This window comes from Ustilaginoidea virens, chromosome 2 (assembly GCF_000687475.1).
Source record: "Ustilaginoidea virens chromosome 2, complete sequence".
Taxonomy (NCBI): domain Eukaryota; kingdom Fungi; phylum Ascomycota; class Sordariomycetes; order Hypocreales; family Clavicipitaceae; genus Ustilaginoidea; species Ustilaginoidea virens.
The window spans coordinates 4,854,970-4,880,077 of record NC_057317.1 but is presented as its reverse complement, the minus strand read 5'-3'; the positions used below and the strand labels follow the sequence as shown (position 1 = coordinate 4,880,077).

Below are 25,108 nucleotides of genomic sequence, written 5' to 3'. Positions count from 1 at the left end.
GAACCACCCGACCCACCCAACCTCATACTCATCTCTCAACTCTCACCCTCACCCTCACCATCACCCTCACCCTCATCCTCCGCGACAATCCCCCCCCCAAAAAAAACAAAAAAAAAAGACACAAAACATGCCCCCGAAAATACCCACCCAAGCCGACCTCGCCATCTCCCTCCCCCTGGCCGCGCACTTCCCCAACCCGCCCGAGTCCACCACCGCCTTCCTCATCCTCTTCCACGGCCTGGGCGACTCGGAAACCCCCTTCGCCGCCTTCGCCCGCAACCTCGCCCTCCCCGGCGTTCTGGCCATCGCCGTCCGCGGCACAAGCCCTCTCGCGTCTCTTGTCGGCGGCGACGACGACCCCCGCCGCTACTACCACTGGGGCGACGACCTGGCGCTCGACCCGCAGACGGGGGAGCTGGACCCCGACCCCGGGTTCGAGACGGCCTCGCGTCTCGTCATGGAGAAGCTGATACGGGGCGTCATCGTCGACAAGTGCGGGTGGGAGACGAGCGACGTCATGCTGTTCGGCTTCGGGCAGGGGGGCTCCTTGGCGTTGGGCATGGCGGCCAGGCTGGCGGCCGACGGGGCCAATGCCAGGTTCAAGGGGGTGGTTTCCGTGGGGGGCGCGCTGCCCATGAGCATGGTGTCGAGCCGCAGCGGGAGGGGCAAGGGCGCTACGCACGCCTTGCTGTGCCAGGTTGGCGAGGAGGGCGAGGAGAGCGCAAGGAGGGAATTCCAGGACGTGGCGGTTGTCAGGTGGGCGAGGAGAGAGGTTGGCATGCCGACGAGCAGGGAGGAGGCGTTTCCCATCATCAAGTTCTTTGCGGATAGGCTCAAGGATGGCTGGGTGTAGGAGGTTTTGCAGGCCCGACGGCATTTTTGTCATGCGTCTAGAGCTGCCACAGGTTATTGCGGTGGAGCAGACGAGAAAAAAAGGGAGAGGGGGGGGAAAGGCGGCAAAGATGCGCTTTGGCAACCGTTTTTGACAAATATCCAGCGGGAGGCTTGTGGGGGGGGCTTGCTCATTCGTTCGGGTAGCCTGCTTGAAGCATGTCCGCGAGCATGTCCCACTTGGCGGATTGCGCGTCGCTCGTCGCACGCGCAACGCTACGTAGGCCCTCTCGTGTGAAGCGTATCTGGCCCTCGGCTTCCTCCTTGATATCTCTCAAGCAGCGCTGCTCGCGCCTCGTGCCCGTGGCGCCATCGCTTCGGGTATCGGTCGCCCCGCTTGGAGTACGCTCCAGCTTGAGCGCCAGGTCCAGCACGTCTAGGATGCTGTCGCGGATCGGGGCCAGTCTGCGCCCCAGACACGCTTGGTCCACCATTGCCTTGAGCGCTCTGTCGTGCGTGCAAATCATCTCGTCCATGTCGTTTGCGGCGACCATGTCTCGACGCAGCTGAGCGACAGCGGGGGCCAGGACGAGCGTGGTCAGGTACGTCTGCACCGTGGAGCAGAACCACAGGAGCGTGCTCCGTGCAGAGTAAAATGCGTCTGCGGCGCCCCGGTTGTCGCGGTCTGTCCAGTAGTTGTCCAGAATCCTGGGCCTGCCGAGGGCGTGGGCGGCGCGTTTGAGCTGCAGCTGAAACGTAAAGAGGGACTGGTAGTGCTCGAGGCTGGCGTCTGTCAGGGTCATCCGCAACGGCCAGGGCAGCCTGTAGTCCATCTTGATGCCGCTGAGCGCTGCCCTTACCGAGTCGCGTGCTTGCGTCGGGCCCGGGGGCGGCAAAGCGGCTTCGACGCGTACTGCGAGACGGCCAGGGTCCATTATGGATGCGAAGCTGTCCTGAGCTGCCATCGTGAGCGCGTAGCGATCCAACCAGCCAGCCCCGAGCTCGTCCAGCTTGGGGAAGAGGCTCTCGGCAAACGCCGCCGCCGACGAACCATCCGACATGAAATATATCTTGTGAAGCGAGTCCAAGACGGACATCAGAGACCAGTCTTGGAAGAGGCATTCCTTCAGAGTCCTCGATGTCTCACGATACTTGCTTTGGATCCAACGATCGAATGCAATGTCAAAGAGTTCCGAAAACGGCACAAGCTCTTGGCCAGGTGCGCAGATGGCTTCGTAGTCCAGCGATGGCTCGATTTTCTGCTTGCGGGCAATGGCCGCATCATGCTTGCCCAGCAGCTTCAACACGACGACGTTCTTTCCAGCGTTGTAGATGTTGCTGACGGCCGCGCGAAGAAACGCGGGGCTGTGCAGAGTTCCGTCCGCAGTTTCGCGCAGCTTGTATCCGTCCTTCCAGGTGCTGTGCAGCGGCGTGGTCGAGGCTGTCTCGGCAACGAAAAATAGGTCGCTCGCTGACAGCAGCTTTCCTTGATCCATCCACAGTCGTATCGGTCGCAGGTAGACCCGGAAACAGTCGGAAAATATGCGACCGAGGAACTCGTACACCTGGGAATTTCCGGTGAGCTGCGCAAGACAGGTCTCGTCAAAGATCAGTTCCAGATAACGAAAGGGTGTCGGCTGTGGTTCGGCTTCGATTGACGAGACAATGTCTGCCAGGGTGCAGAACGGCTCCAGGCACGCTGTGAGATCCGCCTTGATCTTGATCACGCTCAGCACGTATTCGCCTCGAGGTGCCCCAAGCGCTGCCTGCAGCTCGGAGATGCGAGACTCCAGTTTGCGCAGCCGATCGGCTATGCAGTCCTGCAGAGCTTGCAGGTGAGGGACATCCAGACGTTCCGCCACGAAGGAGCGAAGGGTGCCGAGGTGTTTCCCATAGTCCGCAAAACCCTGCATCATCGCCCGGAAAGTATCCCATTGCATATTTTCCAGCTGAAATGACGGGACGGCAGTAAAGTCTCGTTCAAAGAGCGTGCAGTCGAGGCCCTGCAGCATGAATAAAACATCTCGAACAACCTGCATTTCGGGCACTGCGACCTTCCTCGGTTGCTGCCGCAGTGATTCGTCGGAGGAGGCTGCGCTCCGCCAACTTTGAGCCGACCGCACCAGCTCGAATGAACCTTGGTCTTCTGGGTGAACGATGTGCGAATGTGCACTGTACATGGTGTGCTGTGCCTCGTCGAGCATGGAAGTAGCCTCCGAGTTGCCGGCGGAGCCTTGCTCAAACGCCTCGTCGTCGGAGTCATCGCTGTAGTCGACGGATCTCCACAACAAGTCGTCCTCTTCCCAGCCATCCTCCTTGGCTATGTCTTCCCAGCGTAGAGTCGGAGGCGGTTCGACGTCTGTCTGCTTCAACGAGTCTAGGTCACTGAGCCTGGATTTGAACGTTGGCTGGTCGGAAAGCTCCAGAAGAAAAAGCAGGATATCCGGGAGAGATTGAGATTTGGGCGCGAGGTTCTTGAGCGCATGCAAGCGCGCAAGCAAGGCGTCGGCGAGGTCATCACGGTTGTTCACGCGGAAGCGCTCATCGAGTCCATCCAAGGCCTTTTCCACCTCAAAGGGGTTTGCTTGGAGATACGTATGGCACTTGAGCCTTCTCAACGCGACATCGCGCAGCTTGTCCAGTTTCCGAGACTCGCTCTACGCAAACGCGGTTAGCAAGATGTCGCGACAACGCGTGGTAGATGGGGGAACGAACCTACCTGAGAGGAAGATGGCAACAGCACTTGGAGCAGCTCATGCGTTAGAGCTCCGAGTTGTGACGCAAAAGACATGCCCGGCGGCTACGCAGTTTCCATTTTCACTCGAGCTTGGTCCACCTGCACAACCATCGAGTCAATCAAACAGAGTAAAGTGGCTGGCTAAAGGCAGACAGTGATGGAGTTTGATTTCAGTTCAATCCACGACGGAGCCAAAGACGGCGCTGAAGGGTACATGTACCTACATCTAGTACCTAAGGTACCTCAGGTAGGTAGCCAGTACTTCTCCACCTAACCTAACCGAACCTAACCTAACCAGACCTAACCTAGGTACCTAACCTTCTAGGGCAGGCACCTTGGGCACTTACCAAGCTTGGGTAAGCTGGTAGGTTCCGAGGTATTTGGTCCAAGCGACCTGGTGGCTACGCACCGCCCCGAGCGAGCCCCACCTTTTCCGGTTCCGACTTGCTAGCACCACCCCTTGGCTTGGCCCTCGAACTTGGGCAGAAGCAAACTCGGGATTCAAGGCGCCTGGGCAGCTGATACTAGCAGCTACCTACCTACCTACCTCCCTCCATGCAAGGCTGGCTAAATGTGGTCGCCGCCACACTTAGCGTGGCATGAAAGCGAATCCAGCCAGACATCAGTCGCCCCTTGTTGATCCGAAAATCGAGCGAGGCCTTCTCCTGGACTCGCCAGAACGCTCAACCGTCCCGTCGAAACTCGTTGATCGTAAAGATCGTTTCCTCTTCCATCCACACGCCTGTCTGGCTTCCCATCGGCCCCAGAACCTCCCACGTCATAATCGACGGGGCTACGCCAACGGACCCGGTGACTACTCGTAGTCAGGACCCTCGTGACGACCCGAAGCTGTTCCAGCCGCCCTCATGGCCCTCGCGCGGCCCGTCCGGGTCTTGCTCTTGGCCGCCGCCCTTCTTTGGTGTCTTTTCCTCTACCAAGTGTTTCGGCCGTCGCCAGGACTCCATGGACCTGGGGGACGATATGTGAACTTTGAGAGGGATCCCAACTTGGATCGTGAGTCGCAGTCGTCTTGACATTGTTGCCTCTTCCTCGTCGACCGCACACGACTAACGCGTTGGCGGCTGCAGCTACGGGAGAGCCACCTGGTGTTCTTGTGCGCACCTCGGAAAAGTACGCGCCCGACGCCCAAGACACCGACCGCGTCAATGCCACTCTGTTGGCGCTCGTGCGAAATTCAGAAGTCAATGAAATGGTTGCCTCGATGGAGGACCTGGAAAGGACATGGAATTCCAAATTCAACTATCCGTGGACTTTCTTCAACGACGAACCCTTTTCGGAGGAGTTCATGGCCAAGACCAAAGCTGCCACAAAGGCCAAGTGCAACTACGGTATGTATGCCCTCACCTTGTTTGCGCTGCGCTGGTTGGTCGGCATCTGCCATCTAACCGTGCCAAAGAAATCATTCCCAAGGAGCATTGGGCGGTACCATCTTGGATCGATCAACAGCTATACGACGAATCCGCCTCTATTCTTGAAAAAGCCGGCGTCCAGTATGCCAAGCTGATTTCATACCATCAGATGTGTCGGTGGAATAGCGGCATATTCTACAAGCATCCGGCTCTGCAGAACGTCCGATGGTACTGGCGAGTCGAACCCAAGGTCCACTTCTTCTGCGACGTCGACTACGATGTGTTTCGATATATGCAAGACAACAACAAGACTTATGGCTTCACCATTGCGCTCTACGATGACCCCAAGACGCTCCCGACGATTTGGCCCGAGACGATCAAGTTTCTTGCCGACCATCCCAACTACATCCACAAAAATAGCGCTGTGAAGTGGCTCACAGACGCCGAACGACGACCAGAGCACAACAAAGGCGCCCAGGGCTACTCCACATGTCATTTCTGGAGCAATTTTGAAGTCGCCGATATGGATTTCTGGAGAAGTAAGCCCTACGAGGACTACTTCAACCATTTGGACCGGGCTGGGGGCTTCTTCTACGAACGCTGGGGCGATGCCCCTGTTCACAGCATCGGCGTCTCTCTCTTTGAAGACCGGAGCAAAATTCACTGGTAAGAGGGGGGGAAGGGGGCCGCAGCTTTCAGGTTGAGCTGCCTCGGCTAACCGTGCAACAGGTTCCGGGACATTGGATACCAGCATATCCCGTTTTTCAACTGCCCCAACTCGCCAAAATGTAGTGGGTGTGTCACTGGTCAGCTTACAGATGGCGAGGCTTTCCTACACCACGAAGACTGTAGACCAACTTGGTTCAAGTATGCTGGCATGGGCTAACGAATGTGGCCGCCAGTTTTGACTCCTTTGGGGCCACAGTACCTGTACAGCTGATTAATTGAGACTTGGAAAAAGAGGATATGAACATCAGTGGCGCGCCATGTTTTTGATACGAAAGCCATTTCATATTGGGCTCTGGGTGTTATTGGTTCTTGCCAGTTTGGAGGCATTCGGTCTTTTTGGCGTCTTGAAATGCTGCGGCAAGGTATGGGGCTTGTTCGAGCCAGTAATTGTGTGCAGCCATCGGCTCGAATCAGTGTATCGATATGAATGAATTGACGAAGAACAGGACGTGTTGCGGCTTTCTCGAGAGCATCTAGTCTCTCATCAGTCGGAGAGAAGGGGATCTCATGTACATTATAATGCTCTGCTAGATGCGGAACACTGTCACAACCCCTGACGTGCCGCCTGCGCAAAATTGATCTCCCCACCCATCTTCCCTCCATGCTATGCAGCTGATGATGTTGCTGCGTACTCTTTCCCTTCCATCCTTTCCAATGCTTCTCCTCTTCTGCTCGTATCCTTCGGGTCCCCATGGCACAGGTATTTTGGCAACAACCTTGCCGGTGAGCAGATCCCATGCCAAAATTCGCCCCTCGCCGTTGCTGCCAGGCTCGGCAGTCATCTCATCGCCTGCAATCACGTACTTTTCCCGATGACCCAGCACGGACTGTATCCGGATTTCCTCGTTCTTCCAGGACGGATCGGAATATGCCCGCAGGCAGGTGCCATTATCGCGATCCATCAACCGCACCTTGCTGTCTAGGGTGCTCACCAACATCGTCCTGCCATCCTTGGTCAGGTCTAAGCTGGTGACACTGCCGCACATCACGTCTGTCGTGCACTTGCCCATCCGTACGTCGTAACTCCTGACACGTCCGTCAACGCTACCCGTCACGATCTCGGGCCCTCGGACCACTAAGCACGTTATGGCATCTCGAGCCTCGCCCAGGACCTGTATTGGTTTCACGCTGCCGCTTTTCGCATCCCATATTCGAGTGGACGTGTCGAATCCACCGCTCACCACCAAAGAGTCCTCTTCCCCCGCAAACCGCACACAGTTGATGCGAGCTGTGTGGCCATGGACATTGCCTCCAAATCGTCTTGTTGTGACGGCAGTGGCGACATCCCAAAGGAAGACGGCTCGGTCACCTCCTCCGGATACGAATTTCTCATTGTTTGCCGCCACGTCAAGACTCAGGACTTCATAACCGTGCGCCGCGTAGGTTTGAATCAGCCGACCCTGCGGCACTGGCCCTTTAGCATATGCTTCTGCCTGAGCTTTGCTGGGGAATGGATTGTAGAGCCGTATTGCGCGATCTGCTGAGCCTGTCAAGATGTATGACCCAGGGGACGCCGAGTAGCTGACTGCATGGACAGGGCCTGTGAGGTAAGTTGAGCCAACGAGCTACGAGGAGGGTAGCCCCAGGGTTGATTTTGTCTGTTAGCTTTTCGACATACCATTCGAACCAAGCAGATACGCCGCTGGTCTATCTGGAAGATTCATATTTACAGCAGCCAACCATCGTGTCGCTTGACTTTAGATCGCCAGTTTACTTGGTTTATTTATTTGATTTTATCTTGTTCCAAGTTTGTCCACGGTTCCAGAACTATGTGGCCTTTCTTGTTGGAAGTAAACCCAGCGGTGGTGCCTTCCTTTGCCTCAAACGTTGATGAGGTAAGCAACGATTTTCTTTTTCGACAAGAGTTGGGTCATCTTATTGGCTGGTCGCTTCGCATCATCAAAATACCTGCCTGGACTCACGATCAGCCTGCAATCCAGTAGCGTGTTTCCGGTACGCTTTAACATTATCAACGAGACTTTTTTTTCTCTCAATCAATCACCTATCGTTTTGCATCTGCATTTGCAGACATTCAAGTTTTTGCGTATAGTATACAAGTTTGTCCCTCTCTATTGCAGTCCACTGACTGGTCTAAATCCTCCATGGCACCATCCGTGAGGATACACTTCATATCACGCTTTTCGCCCCAAACTGAATGCGGAAATTATATACAAGTGAAAAATGTTTCCAGGTCTCGTCAAAGAATCCAGACTATGCATCAAGATCTTGGCCTTGTGGCTGACCAGTTAGCCATAAAAAGAAACAATCATCATAAGCGCCGAGCAATGCAACAATATTTACAGCCCGATAAAGAGAAAAAATAGGGAAAATAAAACCACCGAGAAGGAGGAACACTCAATGGTAAGAGCAATAGACCACATCCATATCACTAGGATACGTTCGCTCAAGAGGCCAGTAAATTTGCCAGCGATGCTCCGATGCATTCCCTGACAGATTGCCGGTCCTATAGTCTTCAGACATGAGAGGTTGGGTGCCTCTGTCTCGAATTCTGCACAATTTTTGCAGACGCTGGTCAAGGGCTAGTTGAGATGCACGCGCGTGCTCCCAAGTCTTAGCAGTGCTCTCAACTGCCGTCTTCGCAACTTTCAAGCTGTCAACAATGTCATTGATGGCACTCAGAGGCCCGTTCGAAGTCAAAACGTCCATGGCAGTTGTTACAGCAATCGACATTGTGGGTGGTGGTGTACTCAAAATGGTGGGACGGACACGCAGGATCCGATCCAAGCAGCAAACGATATCGACAATGCCTTTTGCATTTTCATGGCATTCTTGGAAATGACTCGTACGATACTCCACGGATAGCTTGCCAACCGACAAATGATATCGGTTTAGTTGAATGAGAGCATGATGGCGAAGCAGATGCATCGTCAAAAACGAACCGACTTTGCCAGCAAACGCAGCAGACTCGAGGTTGGAACCGTTAAAAACCAGCCTGTTAGGCAAGCCATTATGCCAATCGTGTATTCTTTTTATCAAGCTTCGAATCCTCAGCCCTTCAGCATCGGAAGCACTCGGTCTGCTGGCCAATCGATGGATCGTCGACTGGCTGGAAGACCAAATGTGGACCATCTCGACGAGGTGACTGGCGATTTCTGTTGGTCGTCCGCTCGCGGCAGTAGGACTGCGTTCATATGGATTGAAAAATGGCATTCCTGCATCCACCTCCTTTTCGAAGCTCTCAGAGTCCGAAGGCAATCGAATGTAAACATCTTCGGCGTGTATCATGGTCGCACGATCCGGAAACAAGGGGCTCAGTCTTTCAAGCATGAATATCGACCACAAGGTCCGCCGTCGTGACTCTGCATAGCCGGTCCTGCTCATACCAAAGGGATACGTAGTTAAGCTTGCATCTCTCGAGCGGTCAATTTCCTGGTTTAATTGGAGACAAGACCCAGTCGCTGTCGCAGACGATATCAACTCATTGGCATCCCAAAATCGAGATACTGCGACATTGTACAGCGCAAGGAGTACTCTGCATTGAACCAGTTGAAGCGAAGCGGTCGTCGCAAACTTCTGGGCAAAGTGGGCAACTTGCGCATATTCAAACGCAACATGTCTAGGTCCAGCAGAAAGAGCGGCCCCCATGGCCAACACACTGTACAGCAACATCATGTCATCCGGGGACTTGCGATTGACGGAGCTGGTAACCCAGGTTTTGAAAATATCCTCGGGGAGAAAGCGAATCACCATGGTGTTGTCGATATGACCGAAGAAATGAGAGAGAACAGTATTGACGGACTGGGGATCAGATTCATATGGATCCGTTCGCCAAGCTCTATACAGAACATCATCCGGGATTCGCGGCATATCAGAAGCGGGTCGTTGAGGTGAAAGCACTGATTTGGAGTGATCCATGGTCTGGCCGAGAGCAGTTGATGCTTCGCCATTTGCGACATGAGAATCCGAGCCTGTCTTGAGCCTCTTGTTTGGAAACCCTATTTCCGGAGACGCTTCATGCAACAAAGGCCGAGGTGAAACTGGAGACGATGGTTCACTGGCTGCATATCCTGCGTCGCTCTGCCGGATCAGACTTCCATCTTTGCTCTTCTCATCCAATTCTGCCGGCGGGGTGGAAGGAGATGTATTGTGACCGCCCCGTGGCCTAAAGGAGTTGTTAAAACGACGACAGTAACAAAGCATCTGTTCCGGATCATCACTCACGCATTTTTAAACTTGCAAATTCGCCCAAACTTCTCGCATTGTACACATCTGGGGTAATCGGGATCGCACTTTATCTTCTTTTCTCTGCAAGTGATGCAGGCAATAGCGAGTCTCTTCCGGGGTTTGCCTGCTTTTGTGACTCCCCAGTGGGCATTCACGGCCTCGCCGTCAATCACCGTTTTGCAGTGGCTTCCGTCGTCATAGAAGTAGCACAGCCCCTCACCAGGTACTTCGGAGGCACGGACAAATCGAGGCAGGAAATGAGTTCCCGTCCATATCTTGGGACCCAGACCGTCCTTGGTTGGTGCGCCTTCGGATACAACCGAATTATCCCGGGTCGGACGCATGTTTGAACTTGGCTGCGCAGTTGGTGGACCAGAGTAGTCCGTTGAGGCAGGAAGCTGAATTCTCAGGCGATTTTCTGGTGAGCGGAACGACGCATCCTTGGAGGACAAAGAGTACTCCTGCCTGCCTGCCTCTTGTTTTATCGACCATCTGCTACTCGCTGATTCAGGTCGAGAATCAGATCTGTTTCGTTGCGGTTCACCATACTTGGGAGACCGAGGCCCCGAGAAGGAAGGGATCAGAGAAAGGGTATCTGACCGAGCATCATACGTGCTGCGCGGCTGGGAGACGGGAGGAGAAGAAATGGAAGATAGGTAGGAATTCGTGCTGGAACCGCCTCCTGGTGAGATGCCCGGACGGTCCAGAGAAGATTTTGCAAGATAAGCCGTCTCTCTTTCCGAAGCGGAATGAAGACGTATGGCAGATGGAGGGCCAAAGAGGCTGTGTAATGACGGAAGCTGTTGTCGAGAAGAAACCTGATTGCTCGACTCCGGTCTGCCACGACAGGTGCGCTGCTCTCCGCCAACTGCTACCGGCCTGCCGGCACTAGAGGCCTTGTCATAGTTAGACATGGGAAGGGAAGCCGGGCTTCTCTGGATCCAGCCTTGCTCCGTTAATGGAGAAGATCTAGAAGAAACGGTCGAGGCACCAGGACTTTCCAGCTCGGGCGGGGTATCTGGAAACTCCAAACGGCGACAGGGCTCCAATCTTGATAAACTCCCCATTGAAAAAGGCTTCGGGGTGTCGATCAAGAAGAGTAAGCCGGGCTCCAAACTTTCTGGCTCTGTTCAACCTATCGACGGCGGAATCCACGATGAATGCTAAACGATGCTAAACGTCGCAGGTGGTTGTCGGGCTGCGTTCAAAAGGGGGGGGGGAGGGGGAAACTGGAAGTTCTTTGGCGGCAAGGACGCTGTCGTTGAATCCTTTGGATATGAATCCCGGATGAAACAACGGCTTATATGAGGGTTTGCTGAAAAGGCGTAAGGCGTAAAATCCTACTCTTGAAAGTCGTTCCTCCTGAGCTGTCCGAGTACTGATGACTGTATAGAAGGTCTAGGAACCATGTCTGAACGTCCTCATTCTCACGAAACCAGCAATACGAAACAAAGTTGAGAAGAAACTACGAGGGCTTTTGGGGGGGGGGTGTGTGTTGCTTTTGAGTTGCCTGATGGGCTGATGTTAGAGAACAATAACCAACAGGCCAATCTCGGCAACGTACAGGGACTGATAAGCGGGCGAACGAGGGTCCAGAAGTGCCACGCTTGGGCTGGATTTGGCTGCTTGACCAAGACCCGAAAATACCCACGACAAAGAGCACCGGGCAACGAACGTCATGCGGCAAGTGGGAGCCGCCGCACGTGTTTTTTGCCTTTCCTGGGCACCACGCCAGGGCACCGCTCCAGGACAATGGCTGGCGACTGGTATAGCCTTCTCGACGTGGCAAGTGGCCGGCAGGGACGGTATTTGCACTAGTCGGCTAGGGGTCAGAACTTAGCAGCACTAGTGCCAGTCTTGCAACGGCTGTCACTTCTCGGCTAGGGGTGTCCGGGCGCCGGGGGAGTGGAAGACTTTGATCTTGGTGGTCAGCTGAAGAACGGAGGCTCCACTCTGACCGACCGGGGGAGGGGGGTGCAGGGACTTGCCCGCGCTCACGGTACGCGACGGTACGACGTCTGTTGCTCTTGTTGCTCTTGTTGCTCTTGCTGCTCGGGGCTGACCGCTGGCTGGCGTTTGGGAACGCGCAAGCTTCTTGGACCGTTACATGTTACATGGACCCAGCCGCACTTTGCGTTCAGGTGCGGGAATGGGAATAACATCGTCAAGCGTCACGACTCACGACTCATGACTCAACCCCTTTGCAGGACTCTATTTGATCGGCACTGGTGGCATCCGCGCGATGTCGCAATGCATGCCATGGGCGAGAAGCAGGACAATTCCAGCTACTTTCGGCAAGTCAGAGACACGCAGCGTTTGACCGCACCATCACGTCGTTGAATGCTACGTCGAGGATACGGCATGGCAGCTCTGGGCCTCTGACCGGGTTGACAGGACGGGCTCGAAACGGACAGCTTGAGCGGAAATAACACCAGCGACACGACACGGCTGACATGCCCATAAAGGATGGTGATGCTGGGGAGCCCCCCTGCTGAACTTGACACGGCGGCCCCGGGCAGTCACAGGGCGGGCAAAAGTACCCGTCGGGCCAGCCTTCTGCTAAAGCGTATCATCATATCGGCACAGCCCTCCGTCCAATCCACCGAAGCCAAGGCCAAACAAGCAGGGGATTCGGACAAGCACAAGCAGCAAGGGGCTGTTAGTCGGCAGCCCATCCGGTTGCTTGGTACGGAGTACAGTACTGGTTTGTTCACAACTTTTCTTTTTTTTTTTTGCCGCAATAAAAGCTCTGGGCATTCCATGGCCCAGAGAAGAACGGGAGTTCACGTTTATGCATGTATCATGGCATTGCGTCTCGGGAAATGCCTGTTGTACCCGCCAACATTGATCATTTAGATTCCAACGAGCCATTGCTGGATTTGCTGCATTCTCCCCTCCGCTGCCTGCTGACAAGCATGGTCACGCCGAGGAAGTGGCCTCGGCCCACAGGGGCGAATGCAGAGAGAAGAGGTTGAGGCCAAGATGCAAGCACGAAAGCCAGTAGTCGCCGCGCAAAAGTGACGACTAGTACCAAGCATTTCGCTTAACACCCAAAGAATTTCCCGATCCGGCCATATGCAGTAAACTATTTTGCGGTAAAACTAGTTATTTGCATGGGCCCTCATGAGTAATAAAATGCTCTCTTCCGCCCCCTCCCCGAGAAGCTAAGTATGGTACAATCCCGGCTCTGGCCGGCCGAGCATCGATCAAAGAGCACACGCAATTACGGCGTAACGGTACCTTCCTTATATCCGTGTCCATCAGTTCTCCATGCCGCCGGGATGTTGTCTCCTTTTCAACAGGGAGCATGGTCATATCGGTTTTTGACCGTGCCACGCCTCGGACCATGTCGGCAGGTTGCGTGTGCAGTGAGGAGTAGAATAACCGAGGATGTTCGGAGGCATTGCTTTAAACAAAATTCTGGATGCCCTAGCATCCCTGATCCGAGAGAGAGGTCCAGGTTTCAGCGGTAGCTGAGACAATGCCAGCAGGCTAATACATCGATTCCTTGGCCCATTGTCGCGGTAGGATGACGATGCCAGATGTTTTGAATTTGGAAACGAGCCTGATATGAAGCCGCCAAAGAGGGCATAACTTCAGATGCGACGGGTCCTGTGGCTGGACGAGCTGTCGCGGCTACAAACTTGGACTAGCAGCTACCGGCACCTTCCCGCAGGGCAATGGCAGTCGATGTGGGATTAGCGATGAACAAGAACCGAGCGTCTCCAAGCTGGTGCCTCTCCCGGCCATGTTGATATATGGAGGTGTGAGCCCAGCGAGACCTGTCTCGTGGGGGCGAGATGCGAGCCATGCATGCTATCTAGCATGAGCACAGGAATAAGTTGCGCCAAGTTTGCGACACTTGCACCAAAGTATATCTGAGAATGACGTGCTGCGTCAAGCACCATTGGCCAACCTCGACATTACATCGGCAGATACTCGCGAGTCGCAACCTAGCCTACTCTGTAAGAAAATGAAGTCGCCGCAGATACTAGGCATAGGGCTTGGAATGAAGACCAATATCAACGGGCTCGGCGGTAAGTAATCTGGGGTTGGCCCACCATCTCCGCCTGCCCATCAGGAATGCCACCCGCCACTACATGCCACGGTCTCTACGAGTGGGTGTCTGACACTTCGTTCTCCTGAGAATGCTACCATCACGGTGTATTTATTGTCATTTTTTTTTTTTTGCTTTGTTTTATCTCGCTAAAGAATAGCACCACGCCATCCATGAAAAGCATGAGAGCCCGGGATGCATGCTTTTAATTCGATACATGACTGCATAAGCAGCAATGCCACTGAAGCAAGACAGCAACGACGGGATCAAACGAGTCTCACGATCTGGAGCGTGCTACCGGCCGTCAGTGTCGCAATTTGCAAAACACCGTGCTATGAGTGGGAGGATAATGGGCCAACTCATTGCCGTCACACGTTTGGCCATCAGTGTTTACTGTCTACAGACAGACAAGAAGGAGGAAATCCGCGGACTGACCCGCCAATAGGGTCGAGCCAAGCCACAGGAACAATGAATGCCAAGCGTGGACATCCGACAATTTCCGGGAGGGCACACCCTGTCAGAAACCCCAGGGCCCTTTCTTATCGCATTTGGTTGGATTTAGCGACAGAGCGACTTGACCCACCATAGCTCATCAGTAAGGAATCATCAGGACGGGTAGGATACGACACGCCGCAGCCAGTCGCCGAGATGCCCGCGCCGAGATGCCCGCGTTGTGTATTGTTTCGACAAACCGCCAAGAAACTCATATTGTAATCCACGGCTCCGTTGAAATCCGCGTATATGGCCGTATGCCGTAGGTTAGAAAAGGCTTCTCGAGGAAAAGGAATCCCCTCCAGCTGCAGCTCATCTTCGGGCTTGGTATGAGGTCAAGGACAACCTGGAGTAAAGCAGCGGCTATCACAAACCCCCCCCCCCCCCCCCCCCAATTCCTGAGCCTGACATTGTTGACCGACGCGGAGATTTTGGCCAACAAGCTCAGGTAATTTATTTTTAGGGCCAGCAGTAAAGCATGGTCTTTGCTGCAAACAGTGGGCAGTTCTTGGCGAGAGAGAGCTGTGCAACATGGCGGTGTACCGGACAAGGTTCATGACCAGGGGCTTCGTGATCTACCGGGGGACTTGCGAGGCAACGTTTACTTGCCGTCCTGTAGTACTGGCTGTGGGAATCCCATGCCATGCCCCCCCCCCCCCGTTCAAATACGGCGGGCATCTGCCACTTTCCTCGGTCCCGGCGTCACACTTGCACCCTTTTCCAACCCGAAAGCCGAACCGTCGGAACGTCAAACGTCAAACGTCAAACGTCGATGGGCTGAGTGAGGGCTGAGGCATGTGGTCTGAGTGGTGGACTTTTTCGGCAGACCGATTTATTGGAAACAGAAGCTTGAAGCTGCATCAACCATCGGCACTCAGTTGGAAGGATGCCGGCACTGAGTCAAGTGGACTGAACCATGATATCATGCAAGGGGTGACGGATCCCGCGCATAGTACGGTATCGCGGCAGAGGCAGTTTTTTTTTTTTTTTTGTGTTTTTCTCTTCCGGACCTCGAGATCGCCGCTTTCATACTGCCGACTTCTACGCGTTCCAAGCGTTGGCAGTACACAAATAAGGATTGGGCTGTTCGGTGAGTAATGGCCAGTGTTGATCCCCCGATTTGATGCTCAGTCACTCCGTACTCCGTACCACGTTGCCATTGACCATTCGGGCCCCACGTTGGCGAGACTTGATAATTGCGCATTGTCATTGGTCCTAATACGGAACGGCTGGCTAGGTACCTAAGTTACCTAGTACTTGAACAAAAGGGTCACCTTTGACGTACCGAATACGGAGTCCGGAGTCCGGAGTATTCCGCGGCCTGGACGAGGACATGTGTGTACCTGTGGCTGGTGCGGCAGACCAACTAAACTAACGAGCTACGACGGCGTACCAGGACGATGAGAAAGCTAACTACTAGACTCGCTCGCTCTCCATGAAGAATGTTGTCAAATAGGTAATTACCGAGCGACCCGGTTTCAGCCCCGGGGGGTCGGCGGGGGGGATATTGCCATTGAATATAAACTAGTGCCGGGGGGTTGAATCTAAGGGTTCTCTACGGAGAACTCCGAACCCGTTCGCCCAAACACGCACGGCAAGCGATGACGGCGGCGAGTACCAAGGGGCCAGCGGCTACGAATGGCATTCTTGCCAAAAGGGAGTTGCGAAGCAACCAAAAACGAAACGGGGGCTTGGACTCGTCGGTGTTACTTACGTACCACGGGCACTGGTATGACGTGGCCAGGTCCTGTACCTGCTCTGCTGTTCACTCCCAAAGGATCTTGGCTCTTGGGGATCATGACTCTTGGGATCTTGGCTCTCGGGATCTTGACCCTTGGCTCTTACTAGCCCTCGGCCATGGCTGCCACCAGATTGCGGCGTGGGGCCTGCCCCTAACTGTGCCGAGAGTGGTTGGTTACGGTGTTACGTAGTAGGTACGAGGGACGGCGCAGGAGACAGACATTCTTTTGCTGTGGTTGCAAGCAACGACACCATGGAATCGCCGTCGAGGAATTCCACTTCAAGGCCGCATCGGCAACAACAAGGCAAGAGTTAGTTGCCTTGCACAAAAACCAACCACAAAGCTCCGAGAGGAGGGCGATGATAGGCAAGGGGCGCAGCGAGTTGCGGCCAAGACTGATTATTGCTACAGATTGATCTGATCAATTGGCTTTTTCCCCAAGGCCCCTTGTCCAACAAGATGCGGCATGGGCAGTGGGCAGTGGGCGGGCAATGGGCGGTGGGCACCATCATGTGGCACTCGTCTTTGCTGTTTTGTTTTCCGAAACCCTTGCAAGTTTCTCCCTACAGCGACAACCGACAGGCTCGCCTTCCGAGTGCATCAGCACCGTTGGACCTGGTGTCGATACTACTACGGAGTAGTAAGTGGCGGTCTCACAAGCGAGCAGGGCCCAGACGGCGACTCGGGCGGGAGTTTTGGGCTTCGCCATGCCGCTTGAACCAACGGCGGGCGGGCTTTGGTGAAGCAACGACCTGGGGCTGGCTAGCAGTTGGCAGTAGCCAGTAGGCAGTACGGAGTAGGTAGTTGGTAGTTGGTAGTTGGTCGCAGCGCACTACGGAGTGCCGGAGGTCTGGTAACGCGGAAGCCGGGGCCGGGGGGGGGGGGGGGGTGAGCTCAAGTGGTTTTGGACGGCCTTTTGGCACGGAGTTGGTTCGTGATCGGTAGTTGCAGGAAATTGCGCCGGCCCCATCTCCACTTCCGACGGCGTCGAGCAAAGGCCTCCGCCTCCAGCCTTTTTTTTTTTTTTTCTTCTTCTTCTTCTTCTTCCTTGTTTTGGTTGGAGGAAGCGGGTACGTACGGAGACAAAGAAAGAAGAAGGAAAAGGACAGAAGGCAGGGGGGAAGGAAAAAGAGAAAAGACAACGGGACGGGCAAGGCTTCCCAGTCCCGTTAGGTTACCCGTGTAGTCGGTAGCCTCTAGGGGCCAAGCACGGTACGGAGTATCCGCGGCAACCGGGGGAGGAGGAGGGGGGGGGGGGTGTGGTGAGGGCGGTGGTGGGCAGCAGATGCCGCTGCAGCTGTAGAGTAGAATAGAGCAGCTGGTGGAGTCACCAGAGTCACCAGACCAGACCCAGACCGCATACGGACGTACGGTCGCGTTGGTTGATCAGCCGCCGCCGCCTGTCAAAGATCCGTGCAACTGCAATCCCAGCTGCCAGTTCGTACAGTGCCGAGTCCACCATCCACCGTGTCCACCGCCACCACCCAGCCATGCACCACCACCACCACTGTGCACTACCACCACCACCGCCACCACCACCACCATCCACCATCCACCATCCACCATCCACCATCCTCCCAGCCATTCATCATCATCATTCATGACTGCATCTCCAGTGCCCCACCGTCAAGGGTCTCGGAAAACTTCCCACCCCTTGCATCCTCCCATCCTCAAGCAGGAGGGCGTGTCCGTCCCAGGATAACGCACTACGGAGTACGGAGTACCGATGCAATCAATCGACCACGCTACGCGGCAGGCAGAGCCACCATTGAGAACAAGGTCCAGCATCTTTGTCTTGCTCGGCACCTTCCCAATGCAAGTGCCGCTGATGGATCCCCCCTCCCCTTCCCCTTCCCCTTCCCCTTCCCCTCCCCTTCCGTGCATCAGGACCAGCCAGAACGGGCGGCATCTTGACAGACCAAAAGTTCGTGGATGCGCGGGCGGCAGGGAGGGCGCCAGGCCGGCTCCAAAGACGGAATCCGTCGCCTGTTGACGGGGGATTCTGCCGAGATTGCTGGACCCAATGTACCCGAGTCGGACGGAAAAAAAGGGAAAGAAAAACCACCAAAGCGAAAAGCAAAAACCTCCGTCGACAGAAATGCATTCCTGCGCCAGAGTCCTTCGGCCAACGTTTACTGATCCGATCCATCGTCATCGTCTTTGCCGCGCAAATGACAAGGCGCCACGGAAGTGCGCGTTTTTTTTTTTTTTTTTTTTTTTTCTTTTATCAAGCAACACAGACATTGTCCGTCGACGGGACCTCGTCAACGGCTGTCCTGTCTGTACCCCCAAACACGCCGTCGGATTCCGTCCGTGCCTGGGAATGGAGCTAACCTCCCTTCCTCCCCTCCACCCTGCGGCCCCTGCGGCCCACCGGCCCTGTCCTATCGCCCTGACGGGCCAAGCAAACTTGCCACCTGCCGAAGCGAGCAAAGAGTCCCCAGTTGCGCCACCCCTGACTATTTACACAAAACATGTTCGGTAGTGGCTCTGGTCAGCCCGAGCCTAACCAGAAAGGGCAATTAAACGCGCCCTTATTGCCGACGCCCTCCTCGCAACAAAACTTGCGCTTCTTCACGGCAATCCATGACTCCATGGCACTACTTGCAATAACAAAAGTACAGGCTGGAGAAGGGGTGGGGTGCGATTTTGCCCAAGCCAGCCTGTATTGTTGGAAATGTGGCCTTCGCGTGGCATCCTGGCACGTTTCGAAGCATGGTTATCTACTACACCACGGAGTACGGAGTACGGGACGGAGTACATACCCTGGCCTCGTCAAGTCTGAGCCGGCAGTCCGAACTCTGTTGTGATTCTGGATGCTGACTTGACCCGACCTGAATCCCAGCCCGCCAGCGGGCCAGCGGCAAGGAAAAGGAGGTGGGTGGGGGAGAGCTGACGTGCAGGGGTGGTGAAATTGTCCGGCACTCCCCCCCCCTGCCATCTCGCCGCATCTTTACATTGTTTTGATGTACGGAGTACTACCGGCACATGGGCGTCACATCGCACGTACGTCGCGTGGCTTTGCTGAGCGCATCAACACGACACGTTGCGGCTCGCTTATCCAGATCAAAGGGGCACTGTGCCTGCCAAGGGACGGCGTCTGTTTGCGTTCAAGTCGCACAATCTTGGGAGATTTGCTGTTTGTCGATCAACGATTGCGCGGTGCCGCACCAAAAATAAAAAATAAAAATACAAAAAAAAAAAGAGAACGAGATCACACGAATGACAAGTCGATAGTCTTGTTTCCCTCGAATATGGCTGTTTCGCTTCCCTCTTTGGGGCTTGGCAACCACCATGTGACGGGACACCAAACACCCAGGGACTAGTACCCGTTCCGGACTACGGCCCAAAAGCCGCGCTACGGCTATATTAGCCTGCATGACAAATCATCGGCAAGAGGAATGAATTTTCAGAAAAAAAAAGAAAAAGAAGAAAAAAAGAAACTTCTTTGACAGCCCTTCGCTGCTTGCAAGGAGGCAGCCTACAGGGACGCGAGTGAGACCCGCACAGCTATTGACTCGTGCGTGACTTGACGTGCGTGACTTGACGTGCGTGACTTGACGTGCCTGACATGAACGAAAACAAGCCGTGGGTTTTCTTTTTTTTCTTTCTTTTTTCTTTCTTTTTTTTTGTGAACTTGCTACGCTGCTGCTGCGTGAAGAATAGACGGTTTGCCTTCCAACCAACCCGATTTACAAGCTCTCTTCTCTGTACCGTGTGTGGGAATTGCGCAAGAAGGATCACGGTGGACTTTGGCATGCTGTACAATCTTAAGCGAGCTGCCGTGTCCGATTCCACCCTCGACGTCGTCGAAACTCGCTACACACGACACGATACCAATCGGGGAGAGCGACGTCCCGGATCATCCGCGAGGGTGTCTGGGTTCTGTGGCTGAATAAATGATCATCTGCATCGCGCGCAGCCACTGATCCAGGTAGGACGTAAGCCATGACGAATGGTTGGTGCTTGGATGGGTTGCCATCGGCGTCAATGCCGCCATGAAGCTCGGGGCTAACTGCCTAGTCGAACACACACACCAAGCATGGCCACGTGAGCGCATGATTCAATCGGCCGAGGTAAGCTTACAACGGCTGGGCATGCCACCGCCTCGACGAATTATCTGAAACAAAAGACCATCAGCCCCTCCTATCGAGGGTGCTCTACGCCGACTGCAAACGGCCCTTTTCCAGGTCGGGTTGCGTAGAAACGAGCGTCGAATCATGACGTGGTTACGTGTTGAAATATCGACTTGAGGGTTCCAGACGTCCATTGCGGGGTTGACCTTTTGCAGTTATGGACAAATCAGGCAGGTCTCGGTTTCTCAGGCGGCAGCATTTGTCACGGACTTGGGCCGGAAAGACCTGCTGCGCGGCAGGGCGTTTGACGAAGCAACTCGATTCACATGGCGTTGGGGATTCGGAATCCAGTGGGTCTCGACTGCTAGCGTCCTGGCTCTTGCAGCGACACGAACGCGTCCTCGGAAGTGTGGACATGATTGCGTGGAAGCATCACGGAGTACTCGGCATGCTGGGCGGGATCTGAAACTCCGCCCGATCTGACTCACAGCCTTTTCCTGGAACGAGATGGCCGCAAGAAGAATGGGGGTGGGGGCATACATCTGGAGCACCGGTGACCTTGATGGGGGGTTCGTGATGGGTTTTTATTCCGTTTTGCGACGATTCGAACCAGTGGCTCTGGGCATGTTCACACGAAGCTGTTTGTGACGTTGGCGAGTCGGGGGGCATGCCTGAAGGAAGAATCACGTCCTCGTCGCGGCGGCGGGGGCGGGGGCGGCGGAAACCCGCCGAGGTCAAGCTTCTTTCCAGACGTGGCCACCACTTGCGGCGTCGCATGCTGAAGCCGGGTCACGGGCCCATCCCATGTTGTCGGGTCCAACGGCAAGCCGTGCCTTTTGGGTGGTCAACTTTGGTATGTATGTACGTTTTGTTGGCAGCAGCGGCGGTGTGTGGGGTTTTTGTTTGGCGGACTGCAACGCAACGCAACGCAACCTGCCTTGGTTGTTCTGGAAGCCGCAGGCGGGCGGGAACTTTTGGTCGTTGCTACTGCTACGGGAGTGTGCATCCTCTCTGACCTGACCGTCGCGCGCGGACAGACTTGCCAGGCCCGCTGCGTCACCAGATGAAAATGCAAGGGCGGAAAGTCCAGCGCCGTTTCTCCCCTTTCTTTTCCTTGTCTTGGGCCGCGCGGCTCGGCACAGCTGCTGATTCGACTTTTGTTCTGGCGAAAAAGGCCGCCCTGCCTGCCCCCTTGCCACCCCAGCGAGCCACGGGAGTGGTAAGATTTGCTTCTACTCGGACTAAGACAACTAACTACCCGACGCAAATGAGACGGAGATGACAAGTTTTTTATTTTACTTTATTTTATTTTATTTATTTATTTTTAATATTTAATATTTAATATTTAATATTTAATTTTTTTTTGTTGATTATTTATTTTACTTGTTACGACTAAATCATTTCGGGCTGGCAGAAGCCGGTGGGGTCTTGTTTCTTGCTGGCGGGGCCGGGAGCTGGCCAATCGGCACCCAGGCCACAAGGAAGGCAGGCAAGCGCACCTGGCGGAAGTCGCCGTGCACGGCGGCGGAAGCAAAAGTACTCCTGGGCGGCAGGTAGCCGAGGTCTGCTGGAGGCCCCCATTTTCCCTTTTCCACAGGGGCCCGGGGGGGGGGATTCTGACAAGCACGGCGCGGCCTCGACGAGGCTGTCGGGAAGCTGCCATGCAAGCCCGCGTCCACGCTGGCCTCGTCTCGTCTCGTCTCGTCTCGTCTCGTCTCGTCTCGTCTCGTCTCGTTTTGGGCAGGTTTGCCGTCGGAAAAAAAAAAAAAAAAAGAAAAAAAAGGAAAAGGAAAAAGGAAACCGGACCGACTGGGGCTGGGAGTGGGCTTCTGACGTACCGACGACCGACGTACTGACGTGCATTATCCGTCTGGCACTCACTCCATCGGCAATTCGACTTGTCGGGCAGGGATGTGCGAACAACAACGACAGCAACGACAGCAACGACAACAGCGTCAACAACAACAAACAACATGGGCAATGGGTGCAATTTGCCAAGTGGTCGCATTGCCACTGCAACTGCAACAATGCCCACGCCAAGCAAAACCGAGGACCGTCATGCCACGCTCCAAGTGCCAACCACTGTACCAAGGTACCTACTCACCAGACCAGACTGACTACCAGGTAAGGTACATACCTAGGTATTCACCAGGGACGGGGACCGCAGTGCGTTGCAGTAAGCGGCAAGTGCTCTCGGTTTCCTTGCCCGTTGCACTTGCCACGGGGGCTCGTCAGAGAGCTGGCTGCCTTGCTGCAGACACGCCACACACCCGTGGGAAACCGGCTCCGCTGGCGTCTGGTCCTTTGCACCCCACCCCCCTCCCCAAACTCCCATCGGCCCATCCCATGGCCATCCCATGCCATGCCATGCCATCCATCCATCCATGCCATGCCATCCACCCCATGCTCATGCTCAGTTTCTCTTGCCACTCCCATCTATCCGGTGTATCTCGTTCAATCTTGCCGTGGCCGTCTGCGTTCCGCTCTGCCCCCTTTTCCGAAACCCCCTCGGCGGAGCTCGTCCCGTCTTGTGCTAGAGCCCTGTGCCAGGCCCCAGAGCCCAGATTCCAGAGACAGAAATCACTGCCGTCCGTCACCTCCAGGCTCCAAGCAACGACACAAAAAGCCCCCCAGGGTGGTGGGGGGGGGGGGCGCGGGAGGCCGACGAGGCCCAGAGCCGAAGCTTGGGGGCCCCCTTCCATCTGCGCAGTGCGGAGTGCGGACCATCACGATGCGCCACCGACTTCCGGCCATGCTGATTCTGCTGATTCGATTCTGCACAAATGCCATTTCCATTCACGGGGGCCCACCAGAGGGGCTGGCTGCCATGATGGGATTCGAATCGAATCGGCTCTGTCTGCGGCGAGTAATAGCCTGCCCACTTTTGCCCCCCCCCCTCCCCCCCCCTTAGCACCTTGGGGCGCGAAGCCTGCCAGCCACGAGGCGCGCGTTGTCCCCGCCGACGAAGCACGAGGACGGCCAGCAAGCCATCGATTACATACGAAACAGCCAGAGAGGGGGGGGGGCGGCGGTTCCACGTCTCGGTTTTCGGTAGAAACAGAGCCACCACGGCTCGGCATTACTACGCTGTACCGCAACGCAACTCAGGCCCAAGAGCTTGCAACAGTCCGGCGAGGCGGGCCATGATAGGCTTTGACGTGGGGGAAGGCAAGGCGACCTGTGATTCGCCCAGATACGACAGCCTGTCCCGAACAGGATATTGATGGCCCGTTGATGTAGCAAGAATTTATTTATTTATTTATTTATTTATTTTGCGTTTTTATTATTATTATTATTACTTTTTCTTTTATTTTTTTTTTCAGGTGTGCGTTGTTGCGTTGCGTTGCATTTCTTTTCTAGACCCCGTGACGGAGGCCCGCTTGGCAAAATGCTATTTGGCGCCGTCGCCAACGGGGTTGTGGCCCAGCATATTTAGGCCTTTTTTTTTTTTTTTTTTTTTTTTTTTTTTTTTTTTTTTATTTCTCCCCTCGGTGGCCTGCGTCTGATGCGACGGAGAGCGGCCCCTTTCTCCCAGCTTTTCCTAGGAACTAGACTCGGTGCTATTTTGATGCCATGTCCCTTCTGTGTTTGATTATTAGCTGCCCACAGCGCTGCCTCTAGACTACCGACCGACCGCACTTGGGCTACGCCCGGGCATAGTCGGCGGCAAGTGTCTCACTTCGCGGGCTTTCCTTGCGCTCCGCGACCCCGACCGACGGTGGTTCGCGCAAAGTCCTGCCACAGGTTTTTCAGTTCCGCCCGTCCGGACGCCTCTGCCTCTTTTTAGTTGCACGCGCGCGCACAAAATGTCTCTGTTGGCTCCGTACCTACCAGGTACACCTACCCTACCCTACCCAAGGTACATGTATGCCTGCATGCATGCACACACGTCGTTCTTGGTGAAAGCCAGCCCCCGCCGGCCCCCTTGCTGCTTCTTTTTTTAACGATGCAAACTATCGATGAGACATTGGCCCCGGGAATGCTGAAATGACCATCTGCGGATGCTGCCCCGGCCGGCCGAGGAGGGCTATATTGCCTGACGTTGCCTGCCTGCCTGCCTGCCTGCCTGACGTTGCCTGACGTTGCCGGGGCGGTTGGCCGCGTGCCACTGGGACTCGACGGGAAGTGAGTGACTCGCGAAGGCGTCAATCAATATCAATTAACCCGCGTGCTTGCGGTGCGGCGCAGTGCGTGCGTGCGTAGCACGAGGCCCCGTACTGCGGAGGGCGGAGTCGTCCGCCTCTTGGCCTCTGTGCAGGGTAAGCTGCTGCTGCGCAAGGAGTCGAGTCGAGTCGAGCCGAGCCGAGTCGATCATCAAGACGGGGTTTGGCGAGCCTGGGTGCAGGGTACATGGCTTGATGTCGGGCTTTACCCCGAGATGATGCAGGTCAGGAAGATGAACCAGTCAAGTGGTTGGTAGCCAGGTCCCTGCCATGCTTGCTCTTTCGTCCCGTTTGTTCCTTTTTCCTTTTCTTCTTTGCTTTTCCTCCATCTCTGATATGCGCGGCTAGGGTAGGGTGGGCATGGATAGCGGCAAGCTGGCGTATTCCGTAGGTGGGATGCACGCTGCATGTAGCCCTGGGGGGAAAAGGTAAGCAAGGCAGAGTGAAGCAAGGCAGACGCAGGGGCGAGACTGGACTCTCGGGCTCGGGGATGGCAAAGGAGTCACGGCGGCATGTGTGTGGTGCAGAGGAGATATGGCTGGAGGGCAAGGCGAGCAAGACTCAAGAGGAGGAGGCTAGACGAGCAGACTAGATGAGCAGACTAGATGAGCAGGCTCAACACACGCAAGAGCAAGATGGCTGAGACGCGATATGCAGCTCACTCAGAAGAGGAAACGGAAACACCCAGCCAAGCATTGCCAGGCATTGCCAGGCATTGCCCGGCATT

The 25,108-nt window shown here is 55.2% G+C and overlaps 6 protein-coding genes across 6 annotated transcripts; 2 read left to right on the top strand and 4 right to left on the bottom strand.

Moving 5' to 3' along the window:
• Positions 1–127: 127 nt before the first annotated feature.
• Positions 128–853, top strand: UV8b_03121 (uncharacterized protein; the record flags this gene model as incomplete). The annotated part of the gene is made up of 1 exon (XM_043140619.1): positions 128–853. The coding sequence occupies one exon, from the start codon at positions 128–130 to the stop codon at positions 851–853; it is 726 nt and encodes a 241-aa protein (XP_042996553.1).
• A 169-nt stretch (positions 854–1,022) lies between these two features.
• Positions 1,023–3,622, bottom strand: UV8b_03120 (uncharacterized protein; the record flags this gene model as incomplete). The annotated part of the gene is made up of 2 exons (XM_043140618.1): positions 1,023–3,488; positions 3,551–3,622. 2 exons carry the CDS (start codon positions 3,620–3,622, stop codon positions 1,023–1,025), a joined length of 2,538 nt encoding a protein of 845 aa, XP_042996552.1.
• An 812-nt stretch (positions 3,623–4,434) lies between these two features.
• UV8b_03119 (uncharacterized protein) lies at positions 4,435–5,824 on the top strand (the record flags this gene model as incomplete). Its single annotated transcript, XM_043140617.1, has 4 exons — positions 4,435–4,582; positions 4,657–4,917; positions 4,986–5,604; positions 5,668–5,824. 4 exons carry the CDS (start codon positions 4,435–4,437, stop codon positions 5,822–5,824), a joined length of 1,185 nt encoding a protein of 394 aa, XP_042996551.1.
• A 370-nt stretch (positions 5,825–6,194) lies between these two features.
• Positions 6,195–7,331, bottom strand: UV8b_03118 (uncharacterized protein; the record flags this gene model as incomplete). Its single annotated transcript, XM_043140616.1, has 2 exons — positions 6,195–7,207; positions 7,286–7,331. The coding sequence occupies 2 exons, from the start codon at positions 7,329–7,331 to the stop codon at positions 6,195–6,197; spliced, it is 1,059 nt and encodes a 352-aa protein (XP_042996550.1).
• Positions 7,332–8,022: 691 nt separating this feature from the next.
• UV8b_03117 (uncharacterized protein) lies at positions 8,023–10,919 on the bottom strand (the record flags this gene model as incomplete). The annotated part of the gene is made up of 2 exons (XM_043140615.1): positions 8,023–9,790; positions 9,850–10,919. The coding sequence occupies 2 exons, from the start codon at positions 10,917–10,919 to the stop codon at positions 8,023–8,025; spliced, it is 2,838 nt and encodes a 945-aa protein (XP_042996549.1).
• Positions 10,920–20,582: 9,663 nt separating this feature from the next.
• Positions 20,583–20,995, bottom strand: UV8b_03116 (uncharacterized protein; the record flags this gene model as incomplete). The annotated part of the gene is made up of 2 exons (XM_043140614.1): positions 20,583–20,669; positions 20,759–20,995. 2 exons carry the CDS (start codon positions 20,993–20,995, stop codon positions 20,583–20,585), a joined length of 324 nt encoding a protein of 107 aa, XP_042996548.1.
• Between the last annotated feature and the right edge of the window lie 4,113 nt (positions 20,996–25,108).